Source organism: Hypomesus transpacificus, chromosome 26, assembly GCF_021917145.1.
Source record: "Hypomesus transpacificus isolate Combined female chromosome 26, fHypTra1, whole genome shotgun sequence".
NCBI classification, from domain to species: Eukaryota; Metazoa; Chordata; class Actinopteri; order Osmeriformes; family Osmeridae; genus Hypomesus; species Hypomesus transpacificus.
The window spans coordinates 6,979,633-6,994,371 of NC_061085.1; the positions used below are offsets into that span (position 1 = coordinate 6,979,633).

The window sequence follows — 14,739 nt, forward strand, 5'->3', positions numbered from 1 at the left end:
GTGTCCATATGGAACTCTAATATTTCTCTGAATGCACAACAAAACCCACAGCACTTGGAAAGGTCTAGCACAGACCTTAGTATATTCTCTATGAATCTAGTTTATTCAGGACGAAATAGGCCTTCATAGTGCTCTTGTCAGCTAGGGCAATGTAAGGAATATTGCAGGTAACTAGCAGAATGTTGTTGAAAGCATGGATCAATGATGAACATCAAATGTAAGGTGACTGACACCACACATTTTCAACACCTGGGTCTACAACGCTTGACCTGAAAACTATGGAGGATATCAAACCTGCCTTAATTAGAAATAAATGAATGTTACATCGGTACATTGGATATTGGTAAAATAATAGCCTACTAGTGTGTGCTTGTGTATAACTTCGACGAAATTAAATAAATAAACAAAACAAAATATTATTGGTTTTAGGACATCAACAAACTCACGTCATTCTGTAGACTCGGCCTATATAATTTAACCAGTAGACTGTGTATACACTAACGCTAGCTAACATCCCAAACTATCTGCACGACAGCAGCGCAAAAACATTCAATATATGCTTTTCCAAGTGCAGAATAGTTTACATTCACTGCATGGCAGCAGTGCTATCAATAACACCAGATCTTACCTGAAATTACAGGGCACCATTAGACGTGACCTTGATTGCGTTCTGGTGTGTTGTGAAACGTCTGATAATGGGTCTCTAGTGCTACTGCGGTTGTTTCTTAACAAATGTTTACTCCATTTATTTGTAAAAATACATTCCACGCAGCCCTAGCCCACTGTTTAAAATAAAGGAATGTTTTGTTTGTTTGTTTGATTGTAATTGCAATTATTCAGTAGGCTTTCCCGCCTTGAAAAGCACGCGCACAAATCACTCAAATCAAAAATGGAAAGATGCTGTCTTGATATCGCAGCCAAACGGAAGGAGACAGCTGTCTGACATTTTAAACAATTAAGAGAATAAGAGAAGAACGTCCCTGCCTTGAAATGCACTCCCCATGTAATTGTAATTGTTCTGTATATCCCAGCATCAAATAATTCTTACTGTAGGCCTATATCGTGGGCACTAATATGAGACATGCATGTGACACTTTCCTAATCAAAGCTAGCAGGGCAAAACACCGGCATTTTTCATAAACAAAATGACATTTTCAACAATGGCAATGTTCTTTCTCTGACCCAGATAAATCAAAACAATGATGAACATTTGGTTTCCCATTGTTTATTGTTGTTGTCTGCCTCGAAATGAAACTAGGCTGTTATGCTAAATTTGATTAAGATGATTAAGTAGGTCTGTGAGAAAAGGGGAAAATTGGGTCACCTCTACAAAAAAAACGTTTGTATAATAATCAAATTATACCTGAAATCGCCAAGAACGCATGTAAAAAAGTACAAAAATATCATTATGAATAGGCTACAGCATTAAAAATCCACAACCTCTGCTGGAGGATAATACAGCATCGACCATGTAGCTGAGCAGAGTCTGAGCCATGCTGGGGCTATTTAAACACCCGCCGGATAAAAATAAATGCTGTATGCCGGAGCAAACATCTAATAGAAACTCTAAACACGAAGTACTTCTGGGATGACCCACACCCCTCCAGCCAACCAGCACACAGCAGCTAATGTTGCACCCGTCTCCTATTTGGTGGAGGATAGTGGAAGCCCAACTGGTGCGCCACACACTTCCAACACAGCTCCACAACTACGAGCCGCTAGACGGATTCATGGTTCACTTGTTCCCGACTTGGCCGATATTACCCTCTGAATGGCCGGGGTATCAATCTCACCCGTCTGACAGAACACAAGCTTGCATCTGCAGATGCAATCTGGGAGTTCTTCCAAGGCCTCGCCCAGGCCTCCAACCTTTATTAAGAACTCACGAGGGAAATCTGTAACCATCAGCCCTGCATGGAGAATGCTCAGGCAGACAAGAAGTTCATGTCAAACTCCAGCGAAACTATCAGGGGAGATGACTCCTCTGCTGACAGCTATAGAGGTTAGAATAACATTGCGAGTGTGACTTAAAAGCTAATATATTCATATTTAATACAGCGGACGTAGTCGTCACATAGTCTTTGACTGTGGGAAGTAGGCATTGTGGTCAACAATGCACACACATGGGGATTCATTTCAAGATTTTGAATTAATTTTTCTTCTCTATGTAAATGTGTAGATGTAGATGTGTGTGAGTGTGGGTGCGTGTGTGTCTGCGTGTGTGTGTGTGTGTGTGTGTGAGGATATGTAATTCCATTCATAAATGAAATCTCATGAAGAAACATCAATATTATCGAGACCTCCGGTCTGGCTGCCAACTAAATACTTGATGGCTGATTCACATGCTGTGAGTTAGTTAATTGACCTACTGAAGCGTCATTTCAAATTGACGGATTCAATAACTTAATTTTCCTCTTGACAGACAAATGCCTCATTTGATCTCCTAAGAGGCTGGTATCTCCTTCCTGCATGAGAGTCTCCAGTTATGTACCTCATCAGCTCTTTATCTCTCTATCTTCATTCTCTTCCTGCTTTTTTTGGACCCCAGGATAACCAAGACCTTCCTGAAACACTCTTGCAATTACAACATTTGATTAATTTGCCTGGAACTTGCATCCAGAGAGCTGATGAATGAGATGAAGTTTGCCCCCTCCCCTCTCCACACACTCATGCACGTGCATGCACACACACACGCACACACACAAACACACACACACACACACACACACACATACAGACTAGCTGTCCACTGAGAAACTAATTATCATGCACAGCAACCTTTGTTCCACAAGGTCAAGCGTCTGAGGTGATGTAGAAGCTACTGTTTGCCGTTCCCATTCCAGCAGATAATAAAGTCAACTGTTTGCAAAAGGAACGCCATCCTTCTTAGTTTATTATAATTAGCCCATCTGTCATCCTATAAATAAACCGGATCAATCTTCTGAGCTAAGCGTTTGAAAGAGAGAGAGGAAGAGAGAGAGAGAGAGAGAGAGAGAGAGAGAGAGAGAGAGAGAGAGAGAGAGAGAGAGAGAGAGAGAGAGAGAGAGAGAGAGAGAGAGGGAGAGAGAGACAAACAGAGAGATGGTGAGAGAAACCAGGACTGTGCTAAGGACAGATGCAGACAGTAAAAGAGAACGAGGGGAAACCAGAAAGAGGGGAAGGGAGAGAGAGATCCCTTGTCTGAGTCAGTATGATATCGATGTTGTATACCGCATGTATAATGCTGTATTTCTATTCAAAAACACGACAGAGGGATGGTTGGAAGTGTGGCAGTTGACAGCATCAGGTGGCAGTTTGATGTTTTTGACAATAGTGATCGTGAAAACCTTAAGCAGCATCCCGCAGGTAAGCGCACGCTACTTTGACTGGAGAGAGGCAGGTAGAGGGATCCACAGGCAAAGGACTGAGTACCTGGAGCGGTTCCATTTCCATGGAAACCAGTCGTTGATTCCTAGAGTTGTGCACTGGGAGAGAGAGAATAAAGTGAGGGAGGGATATTAGAGCAACAAGAGGAGGAGGAGGAGGAGGAGAGAAATAGAGTGAGAAAGAGAGGGAACACGACATGTTGGTCGGTGACAGAGACAGAAAATTCCAGGGAAAGATGGAGATGGGGAAGAAATGGGTGGAGAGACAGAAGAGAGGGGAGAAAGGGATGGTGGAGGAGGGAGGAAAAGGAGGAGGACGAAGGAGGGAGCCAGGGAAGAGAAGGATGGAATGGTGGTTGAGGGAGGGGGGACAAGTGGGGATGGTGGAGGAAAAGGCAATGGAGTGAGTGACAAAGCTCTTGGATCTGTGGCGGAGGAAGAGAATTGAAGAGAGAGAAAGAAAAAAAACTAAAAGGTGGTAGTAGACCTTGTGACAGGCTTACACTAAAGCCAAGAGAAAAACCAACACGTGACTTTGAGATCATTTTCTATGTGTATGGAGGCACCATAAATATATTCTTGGCAAAAATGGGATTCCTACGTCTTGTAAAAACACTCCAAATCCATCCTTTGAAGCTGCACTGTCTTTAATAATACACACACCTTTCAATCCAATAAAAGTGGTATTCAAGTAAATATCTTTCTTTATAAATATTCCTTGCATTTGCTCTGCTCCATGAGGGGAAAGGACTTTTTTAGTCTGGTGTTTGTCTTGGAGAAGTGCAATGGTTGGTCTGCGATATCCCAGGGACCTGCTACTAGTCATCTTTCCGCTGATGTGCTTTCCTGTGAAGAAGATTATTTTGGTTTGGATAAAGAATTTAAGTTGCTGCAAGGTCAACGGAATTCATGCCAGCGATAAAGGAACAGAGACCCTTTGGAGCTCTGCTGAGGTTTCTGAGTCTAACTGATAAAACTGCAATGGTTGGAGGATCCTCTAAAACGATAAGAATTCAGAGGAAGAATCACCTGCAGGACGTAATCTTTGACTGCTTCAAGCCACCCAGGCAAAGCTATGTATTTACTTTCAGCTTGGCAGCTTTTTCCTTCCTTGGGGTTAGGCCAGAAATGGCCGAGGCACCTTGTGAGAAATTAGGATTTATAGTCTGTGGACTGGACTTCACAACGCATCGCTGCGCCACTGTGGAACGGTGCAATAATCGAAAACACGGAAGGATACCTTGTGACTTCATCCATTAGATCAGCGTCATGGTACGATTCTTTGTGCGCCAGGCCAAAAGCAAGCGTCAAGGGGAGAAAAGCTGTGAAAACACTGATCCTTCAGTAGGTAACATACAGTAGTCTAAATAAAAGGTTAAATACATGTCATTTGGACCCTTATGCAATGACACAACTTTGCCCTCTTCAGATTTAACTCTGGAAAACACATGAAAGTCTACTAAAAGGTGAGTGAGTACTGATTTAGGTTGGTTGAGGGGCAGTTCTATGGGCGTATGTGAAGCCCTCTGTGACATTGCTTGTAAAAATGGCTATAGAAATACACTAGATTTGATTATACCCATAAGAGAAACCTAAATGACACGAAAAAATATACTGTTTATCCGAGGGTGTATGACCCATTAAATATTTAAATGTGATATTACATCCTATCTATAATCTAAAACATGTGAATAATAAAACAATAAAAATGGCACCATTGACCTCATAAAAGTCAAATAAGCTTTTTTTCCCCTCGGCAAAAGCATGTCCAATTCATGAGAAGGACACACCTTGGTAGCGTTTTATTTGCCATCTTGTACGCAGTGCTCAGGGATTACTGTGCTCAAGGAGCTGTGAAATCTCTTCAGAGACCTCAAACTACCGAAACAGCCAGTTCCCGCCCTTCCTCCAGCAGACAAACGTTCACCCACCTTCATGAATAACAAGGAGAGAAGCCAGTCACAGGCTGGTTTCCACCATCACACCCCGCTCCTCGCCGCACTCCACACTGTCAAAATCATTGTGAGACCTCAAATTTGGAGTTTTGAACACCAACTGACATCTAACCAATCCAATTTGCATCAACGGTGCCACTTACCCCTGAGGAAAAAAACCCTAAACAACGAGGAACAGCCATCAACAAAATACTAACTTGGTAGGCCCTACATCGAGCCTTCCTGAAAACAAACGTCCCCATTGATAACGAGGTTAGCTAAAACCAGCCCTGCCAGATCCCCCAGAAGAGATGATACAAGGGCTAGGACAGAAGATGGGTACCGAACTAAATATTCCGAAATAAATGTTTTCTCATTTGGACTTGTCTTATTAATAAAACGTTGCTTTGCAATGGCTCCCTGACAGCTCGTCTGTGTGAGAACATTATTGAAGAGCGACTGTTTCATCCGTTTCATCACGTTGTCTTTGTTTTTCCTCCATTCCATCACTGATAAAAACAAAGAAGGAAAACAAAAACAATGCATGCCATCCACATGGAGGAAACATGGCTGCTTTTCTACAAAAGCAGACACCTTCAACATGAACCTCTCCTTTCCGTAGCTTGTGACGGCTTCAATCAGCCTGTTGCATGAGTGTGATCAGGGGCTGTGCTCCGAGCTCAATGGTTAACAATGATTGGGCAGTGAGATTCATGAGGGCCTCTGGCAATGCAGCATCATCTTGTGGGCTGATTATTCAGCCTGGGCAAAGGCAGGCGGAAAACGGATATTAAATCAACAGAGCTTATTGCCATGCTACGATAGGCTGGAGCTTGAGCAAAGGCGAAATGCGTGTGCACTCTGCTCGCTCCTATAAGCACTTGAGGGGGTGGGGGAATTACATTTCCAGGGGGCTCTGGATGAGTTAGGCAATTTGCTGTCCATGGCCATGATAAATAGTGATGGTCTCATAAATTGTACTGAGGAATATATTGCTGCTATAATATCTGTTGTTTTGCACATGGAGGGTCTCTCTCAGCCTTAAGGTCAGCCAGTTGCACACCACCCAAAATAAAACTTGTGAAACTCAAAGTGAAGTGAACTAAAGCTAATTAAGGAAGACAAATCACACATGCCTACTCTGTGTGGTCAGACCTATGGATTTTATTTTAAGCTTATTGAGAAATTGACTAGTAATAAATGATGGGGCACGTTAGCCGCTGCCTACTAAGCAGAATCTTCACAGCACTTGATCAAGGTCTGGGAAATGTGTTGATCAATGAAGACTTAATCTTATTTCAACCCACCACTTAGAAAACCTAAAGGAACTATGGCCATTTAAAATGGCTTTGACCATCTATCCATTAATGGCTGAATAAGAAAAACATTGTTTTTTCTTTTAATTGAATAAGAACTGACATATTAAATGAATGGCGTGTGACGTGCGATATGCAATTTGATTCAGTGATTGTTTAAAGTGACACAATGGCTATTCCAGTAAATGCGTCTTTGCAGCTGTCGATCGAATATCCTTTGAGCAGGCACGCCCTCTTGTGTTTAAACAACAGCATGCACAAAGTTGGGTCCACAAATCGGTGCATGTTATGAAGAAAAACAACAGAACAACCAAAACTCAAGTCATTGGTGATTTTCGAAAAAGTAGGTTATACCTAAAATACATAATCTATCTTTAATCTACAGAATTTAGACGATATCCTCCTCTGAATTGATAGATTTTTGAACCACATTAACCAATGAAAACACACGAGAAGAACTTCTGCATAAAAGTATGGCAAAAGCTTTACTGTAATTTGAACTAGGTAGCCTACAGTAGATCGGTGTACACAAAATACTTCAATCATGAGGTAATCTCATTACGTTAGAAATATATTCACGTACACGCAACGGCAAGAACACACTTCCAGAGTTAATTCACTGCAGGTGAGCAGCGCACTTACAACTTCATCAAAATTGTAAACATAGGGAGCAGGCAAGCTGGTAGTGGTAGCTCGCTACACCATTATCCTCGATAAGTATTTGTTAATTAACGTGTGCCTGGTAACCGCATGTTGAATTTGTGCCGACCACTGGATACTTTTTTATTTCTCGGTACCTTTTTTATTATGTTTGCGCAAGGAGGATCCCTATCCAGATTAGCATGGAGCAGTTGTCGAAGGTCACATATACAGTACTTTAGATCTAGTTACATCAACCACATAGCCACTGTAGCACTAGCTAGCCCAGCTGTTTGAAATCGTATGTGTAGTTATTTATTTTAGGCGTACAAGTTTATTGGCTTCAAGGTTGACTATCATTGGCGTTAATGTAGGACTACTATAATTGGGATACAGAAATTTCGCACTCTAGGAAGATTGCTACCGCTGCTAGTACAGTAACTAGCTCTACGTAGTTACTAACGCTAACTCTACTGTACACTAGCAATCAAGTGTCATGTCATGTTGTAGCTCTAGTTGTTTACTTGGGCTTGGGGGGACGGAGTTTTTTATTAGCAGATAATTAGATGTTTGCATTTCGCTAATCCTTTGCCACCTCCGTATTAGCTGCGAGCTAGCTACTGTACAATAAAGCAGTGGATCAGATTAAGCACGAGCTAGCTTGCTAAAGTTAACATCTCTGCTAATATTTAGCTAGCTTGCTGGAGCTGTACTAGGACTACTCGTTAAGATAGAACAGCAATGCCGGGAAAATATAAAATATGCATGTCTCTATTTGTAGTTTTAACGATTTTAATGTTATTCGTCTCTTCCTATCAAGCTATTAAACATCTAAGGTTAATTAAACCTCTAGCTAAGCATATTATTGTATTTTGTGATTTGCCGCTAATTAGCACGGTATCAAATCAACCAACCATCCTTTAAAACTCATGACACGTTTTTTTTCTTTTTTTCAAACGTTTTAACAGGATGGGAAACTTCACATCAACCTCGTCTAGTGGATTGCCAAGCTCTGCGTGTTCACAATTTGTCCAGGTGAATTTAGTCCAGGAGAACAATTTGTATTTATTTATTATTTAATCCTGATCCATCTCTTTGGATGCTCCATTAAACATCGACTAATGCATATTGTTAATTACTTTGTATTTATTGCTATTGCTACTACAAAAAATGTGAGTTCTGTCCGGTCTTAAACTCCACCGCTATAAGAGAGTGTGTTGTGGTGGTGATGATAATTATAATTTGTTTATCCTCCAGGATGTGGTGTCTCATAACTGCGTGGTCATATTCTCGAAGACCACTTGCCCATTCTGCAAAATGGCCAAGAACGTATTTAACGAAATAGGCGTAACTTACAAAGTGATTGAGCTGGACGAGCACAATGACGGGAGAAGACTTCAAGAGGCCTTAACACATATGACAGGTGCCAGAACGGTATGTTACTTTTTTTTACCAAGTATGTTATGGTCTTAATACATCAGCAAATCTAAATGGTCTGTCTGTTTAATATGTGTACTGGGCTACATAATGAGTGGTGTTGCTGGCAAGTAGTGATGCATCAACTTCAAACCAGGACCATATGGTCATGATGAACAAGTCAAAGTCCTGTCTTGTAAGTGCACCCGTGGTAATGTTGTGATTTTGACTTTTATTTCAGGTGCCGAGGGTCTTTATTAATGGAAACTGTATTGGGGGAGGATCGGACACCAAACAGCTTCATCAACAGGGAAAACTGATGCCACTGATTGAACAGTGTGCTCCTTGCTGTGCAGGGACAAATGTGGAGGGCTCCGGCAGTGGCTTGTTTGAATCGAGCAAATGACTAACCGATTTAAGTATTGTTTCATCCTGTATATATTTGTTGGGAGTTGTCTAGACTCTGTTCTATGTATTGTATGTTGTGAACGTGTAATACGCATCATTTAAGCTACCTCTCCTTTCAGGAATGTACAGTGAAAATAAAGATCCCATCTTTACAATATGAGGATTATGCATATTTAATATGGGGTGTTGGGAATGACCATGTTTCATTAAATAATATTCAGGTATATTCAACTCAATTTGCTTCTTAATTACATGCAGAGGTAGTAGCCACCAAGTAATACTACTGCATTACACCAACATAACATTCAGTCCTTGTCCATGTGTAAAAAAGGAAATTGCCTTCATGATTTCAAACCTTTACATTTATTTACCCTGTAGTTAGGTAAGCGCTTCAGAGTGCTGAGACACCTACAAAGGGGGTTAAAACCAACCTGGCAAGTCTACTCAGGCAACTGCGGCCACGCAATTCACGCAATGAGAATATTTCTCACACGCATCGCACGCAGTCAGCCCAGGAAGATAGCCAGCTAGCACAGTTTCATTGTCTTCTGCTGAAAATATTCAGCTAACTACAGTACTCTCCGTTGCATGCATCCATTTATTTTTATTCTGTCATAACCCGACTATGGCTGGAAGCGCAGGAGAATGGTGTCTTATGGAGAGTGATCCAGGAGTGTTCACAGAATTGATCAAAGGCTTTGGTGAGTCATCATACCTACGTTAGCTAGCGGTCCAGTAAACGGTATATAGGTCTTCAATATACTGTGCACTGTGAAGCACTATGGCTAGACCTTTGCCTAATTACCAGCTACTGTCCGTGTGCAAGCTCATCCAGCCGGCTAGTAGTACTAGTAACATACCTACTTTAAGATTTGCCAGCTCATACCTTAGCTAGTCGGCTAACTCATGAGCTGCAGGCTGGCTAGCTAGCACAACTGTACACTCACTGTCACTTGAGTTGTCTAGACAAAATTCAAAGGTGCACCTGATAGATTAACACATATTGTTAGCTATAAAATGGTTTAGACCACGGCCTAAATAGGTTTGCAAGCCATATATTTATGGCTATCCACTGAGGCTTTCCAAACACAATTGTCTAATGAGCGAGCTAAATTCAGCTAACTGGCAGCTAATAATTTGATACTTGCGACTGCAAGTCATGCTTGTGCATCATTTACTAGTATTCCTGTTTTCAATAAATGTATTTGAATGAACAGCGTTATAACGTAAATATATAGCATCTTATCGCCATGTCCACGTGCCTACGTTTAACCTACGTTGCTTCTGGTAGCTTGCCAAGTCATGCTTAGTGCAGTAGGTGTCTGATGGTGTGATGCATTAGCTACCGTTACCTTGTAGCTGTGTACGGGATGCAGCCTAATGCTCTCACTTTCAAACAGGGTGCAAAGGAGCCCAGGTAGAAGAGATATGGAGTATGGAGCCAGAGAACTTTGAAAATTTAAAGTAAGCCTTGATTTTTTTGTCATTTTATCTCTTTAAGTTGGAACATTTTTGCATTATTTATAATTTTTCTTTTCTAGACCTGTTCATGGATTAATCTTCCTCTTCAAGTGGCAGCCCGGTGAGGAGCCAGCAGGATCAATTGTTCAGGATTCGAGGCTGGACAACATTTTCTTTGCCAAACAGGTACAGGCTCACAATCTGCACTTGTGTGAGTGTAAGAGTACAGTGCGTGCAGTTAATAAATGTCGATGCATGTGCGTGCTTACATTCAGATTGTTCTGTGTCGTTCCAGGTCATTAACAACGCGTGTGCAACTCAGGCCATAGTCAGTGTGCTGCTCAACTGCACCCACCCCGACATGCTTCTAGGAGAGACGCTGACAGAGTTCAGAGAGTTCTCCCTCAGTTTTGATGCCGCTGTAAGTCCTTGTTCGTCCTTGTTCGTCCTTGTGGTGGTCAAACCTGATTATGGACAACCCTTTAATTTAGTTTTTTCTATAACGTATTTTCAGGAAATTGTAGTGTTTCTTAAATTAGAGAGGTCATTACACATTTTAATATAGATAGGTGGAAAATTAAATGATACATTTGACATGTTCTTAACTGTTTTGTGTGTCTCCAAACAATCTTTTTTTCCCAGATGAAAGGTCTGGCCCTTAGTAACTCTGAAGTGATTCGGCAAGTTCACAACAGTTTTGCCAGGTAAGCTGTAGTACACTTTCAGCACTATGTACTGCAGCATGCACAAGAGAATTCTGCCTCACACTTTGAAGTCGTTCATATGATAGTACACGGCCCTTTGAAGCAGAAAGGCAGTCACTGTTCTTTGAGCGGAACTGAGAAAAAAAAAAAAAAAAGGCTTCATAGGGTTTCATTTCAGTTGACTTGACCAACTGATTCATAAACCTCAACCACTTGACAAAGCAAGATCTACATGTCGGTCAAAACATTGGACCAGAAACCACAGTAACTCAGTTTGGATCACACGGCCCGCGACTGCCCTGTTGCTGCCCTGGGCAGTACACCTCAACATTGGTCTTCTGTTCCGCAGACAGCAGATGTTTGAGTTTGACGCCAAGTCATCAGCGAAGGACGAGGACGCGTTTCACTTTGTGAGCTACGTGCCGGTCAACGGTCGACTCTACGAGCTGGACGGACTGCGTGAGGGACCCATCGACCTCGGTGCGACACATAAGCTCCTGGCACAGTTTAGGAACTTTGTTCCCTAAAAGATTAGAAGATTAAAGTGGCAGAGCCATTTCAATTGACCACGGCAGTCTTTTATGTAACGACTTGCCTTTCTGTCTTTCCATCCGCAGGCGTGTGCAATCAGGACGACTGGATCAACGCAGTTCGGCCGGTTATCGAAAAAAGAATACAGAAGTATGCGCTTAGTTTCCGTTCCTAATACCAGTGATGGGCACGCCCTCAATGTCCGGTCAACGATCGCCACGACACAGACATTGTCTGACCTTCAAGAGCCCAGACATTGAACGTGTCCCACTCCCCAACCTGCAGGTACAGTGAAGGAGAGATCCGCTTCAACCTGATGGCCATCGTGTCGGACAGGAAGATGATATACGAGAGGAAGATCACAGAGCTGCAGACCCAGCTGACAGAGGTGAGAACCACACCTGGAGAAGCTTCCCATGGGGCGCAAGAAACCCCCCCCCCCAAAATAAATAAATATGTAAATCAGTGTATTTCTCTTCCTCTCCAGGAGGAGCCAATGGACACAGACCAGAGCAGCACCCTCCTCAGCTCCATCCAATCAGAGATCGCCAAGTATCAGCTCCTCATCGAAGAGGAGAACCAGAAGTTGAAAAGATACAAGGTGAGTCCTCGCCGTCGTGGGCCTGCATCCACCAGCAGTCATGAGGTCATCAGTCATGAGGTCATCAGTCATGAGGTCATCAGTCATGAGGTCATCAGTCCTCAACAGATGCTTTTATCTCCACTGGATATTTAGATTGAAAACATCAGACGGAAGCACAACTACCTGCCCTTCATCATGGAGCTACTGAAGACCCTTGCACAGTATCAACAGCTTATCCCATTGGTGGAAAAGGTGAACATTCAACAAACTTTGTATTTGATTACTTCTGTGTGCAAAAGTTGTCTTTAGTTTGAATTTTAGTGACCCTAGTTTGCATTGACATTGACATTTATTCATTTAGCAGACGCTTTTATCCAAAGCCACTTTCAAGAGACAGCTTTACAGAAGTGCATAGGTCACTGATCATAACAACGAGAAAGCCTCAAACATTGCGGGTAGCCAAAACATGAAGCATACATTGTGAAAAAACAAATAAGTGCCAAAGGGAAGAACCATAAGAGCATGTAGTTAAACAAGTTACAATTAAACAACATGAACCTCAAAAAGTGCAAGAGTGTACCTGTAGAAAAGCAATTAACATTTAAAATATTTCACAGCGAGTACAGTAATTTAAATCTGTTACAACTAACCAACAAGAGCAAAAAGTCTCTCAATAAGAGCCATTGTGATCCTGGAGGAAACTAGCATCAGGTCCAGCCAAGCATTCCTAAGTACCGTTGTACTCCTGGAACAAGTGCGTCTTGAGCCATTTCTTGAAGGTGGGGAGACAGTGTCTCTGATGGAGGTGGGGAGTTGACAGTTTAATAATGAATTCGGGCAATTTTAAGGGGCAAGTAAATAAACAATGGGATCAGTGTTTGGACCTGTGTAAAATGTCATGTCACACAGCCCACACTAGAGGGCCTCATTCATGCAGTGGGACTGGTTTAATAGCTGAGCAAACAGGTTTCAATTTGTTTTTTCCCCAGGCAAAGGAAAAGCAGGGTGCCAAGAAGGCACAGGAGGCAAAATAACCACAGACGGCACGGACATATCCCAACCACATCTCTTTAATCTATTGTCATGTTCCTAAAAAACGAAACAAAAAACACTTCTGCTGGTTTTCTCCATGGTAACCCGTGACCCATCGGACATCAGCTCCGTGGACAGAACAGTCAAAGGAACTGTTCACATCACCTCTGTTCCCCCTCGCATGAACAGACGCGTGTTCAAATCAATCTTGTCTTATTTTCATAATAAAATGTCTCAATGTTTCATCAGATCCGCCTTTAAATGTTATCCTTTATAACATACATCATGTATGTTAGTGTTCAGTTGAATCCTGCACTATTGTCTCATACGTTTGGTCAGCTGTCATTACAAGTTGGAACGTCTGTCAGTGTTTCTTTGTGTTTGTAGTTGTAGTCAGTGGGATCCTAGTGCCATCTACTGGTTAAATTGAGTAAGTACATTGCCCCCAAATAAACACAATATTAGAAATGAAAAGTGTTTGGCTGCACAGTGTGAAAATGAAAAGTGTGTGCGCGTGATTAGTCATGGCATGTAGTGTAATCAGTCAAGATATTCCAGTTACTGTAGGAATAACCTGATGTTGAGGATGTTCGAGATGCTAAGAAACCATGGTTACCCAGCTTTTCTAAGTATTTATTTTCATCAAAGCAGACGATGAGGGAGGTGAGGCCTACGCTCTTAGACTCGAGGTGAACTTGATGTACTCGCTCAGACTTGACGTTCACAGAACCCAGAGTGTGACACTCGGGGGCTATTTTTACCCCGAGTGTTTACACACGCATCCAAGCACCGCTTGGAACCAGATCCACTACACTCCTGCCAGACTCAAACGTAGCTGCTCACATGCTGGTTCTACTAGAACACTGGAAGGGTTGATATGTGAAAACATGGCTGTGTCATGGCTATAATAGTCATTGTAGTTATCATGTAGTACATTTTTGGAAAGAAGGAACTATAAACGGTAAAACATTTCAAACTCCCAATGCCAGATGTTTGGTCCACTGCACAGCAATGTGAACCCTACACAGAAATCCAGCTTGTTTTCCCCAGTGCTTCCCCCAAATCAATCCAAGTGTACACATGCAAGAAACACTGTTGTTTTTCGGTTTTAGCCAACGCTTTCGTCAGACGGCTCGAGCGTGTCTGGGAAATAACTGGTGGTCAGGAGCTGTCAGCCATACAGGAGCGATGCGTGTGTCTGTGCAGTGTCAGCCTTCTAACGATGAGCGCACGCTTTGGAAACAGCGCTGTTACGGAAAAGACCCTGGATAACAGGTGGAGGACACTGCGTCAGTCGTGGCGTTCTTTTTCGGTGCGTGAAAGAACATAGTAAAAGATCGTCGTTACTGG

The 14,739-nt window shown here is 42.3% G+C and overlaps 2 protein-coding genes across 6 annotated transcripts; both read left to right on the forward strand.

Moving 5' to 3' along the window:
- The first annotated feature begins 6,871 nt into the window (after positions 1 to 6,871).
- Positions 6,872 to 9,235, forward strand: glrx2 (glutaredoxin 2). 4 transcript variants are annotated; one of them, XM_047049594.1, is made up of 4 exons: positions 6,872 to 6,958; positions 8,223 to 8,289; positions 8,512 to 8,688; positions 8,912 to 9,235. In XM_047049594.1, exons 2-4 carry the CDS (start codon positions 8,224 to 8,226, stop codon positions 9,074 to 9,076), a joined length of 408 nt encoding a protein of 135 aa, XP_046905550.1. In that variant the 5' UTR covers positions 6,872 to 6,958; position 8,223; the 3' UTR covers positions 9,077 to 9,235. The 4 variants fall into 4 exon arrangements, with proteins under 4 accessions (XP_046905550.1, XP_046905549.1, XP_046905548.1 ...); XM_047049593.1 differs by lacking the exon at positions 6,872 to 6,958 and adding an exon at positions 7,118 to 7,240; XM_047049592.1 differs by lacking the exon at positions 6,872 to 6,958 and adding an exon at positions 7,247 to 7,475.
- Positions 9,236 to 9,535: 300 nt separating this feature from the next.
- uchl5 (ubiquitin carboxyl-terminal hydrolase L5) lies at positions 9,536 to 13,637 on the forward strand. Of its 2 annotated transcripts, none has more exons than XM_047049533.1 (11): positions 9,536 to 9,779; positions 10,479 to 10,542; positions 10,620 to 10,725; positions 10,835 to 10,960; positions 11,182 to 11,243; positions 11,593 to 11,723; positions 11,861 to 11,924; positions 12,060 to 12,162; positions 12,241 to 12,375; positions 12,511 to 12,609; positions 13,347 to 13,637. In XM_047049533.1, exons 1-11 carry the CDS (start codon positions 9,704 to 9,706, stop codon positions 13,389 to 13,391), a joined length of 1,011 nt encoding a protein of 336 aa, XP_046905489.1. In that variant the 5' UTR covers positions 9,536 to 9,703; the 3' UTR covers positions 13,392 to 13,637. The 2 variants fall into 2 exon arrangements, with proteins under 2 accessions (XP_046905489.1, XP_046905490.1); XM_047049534.1 differs by having other exon boundaries at positions 12,262 to 12,375.
- The last annotated feature ends 1,102 nt before the right edge of the window (positions 13,638 to 14,739 follow it).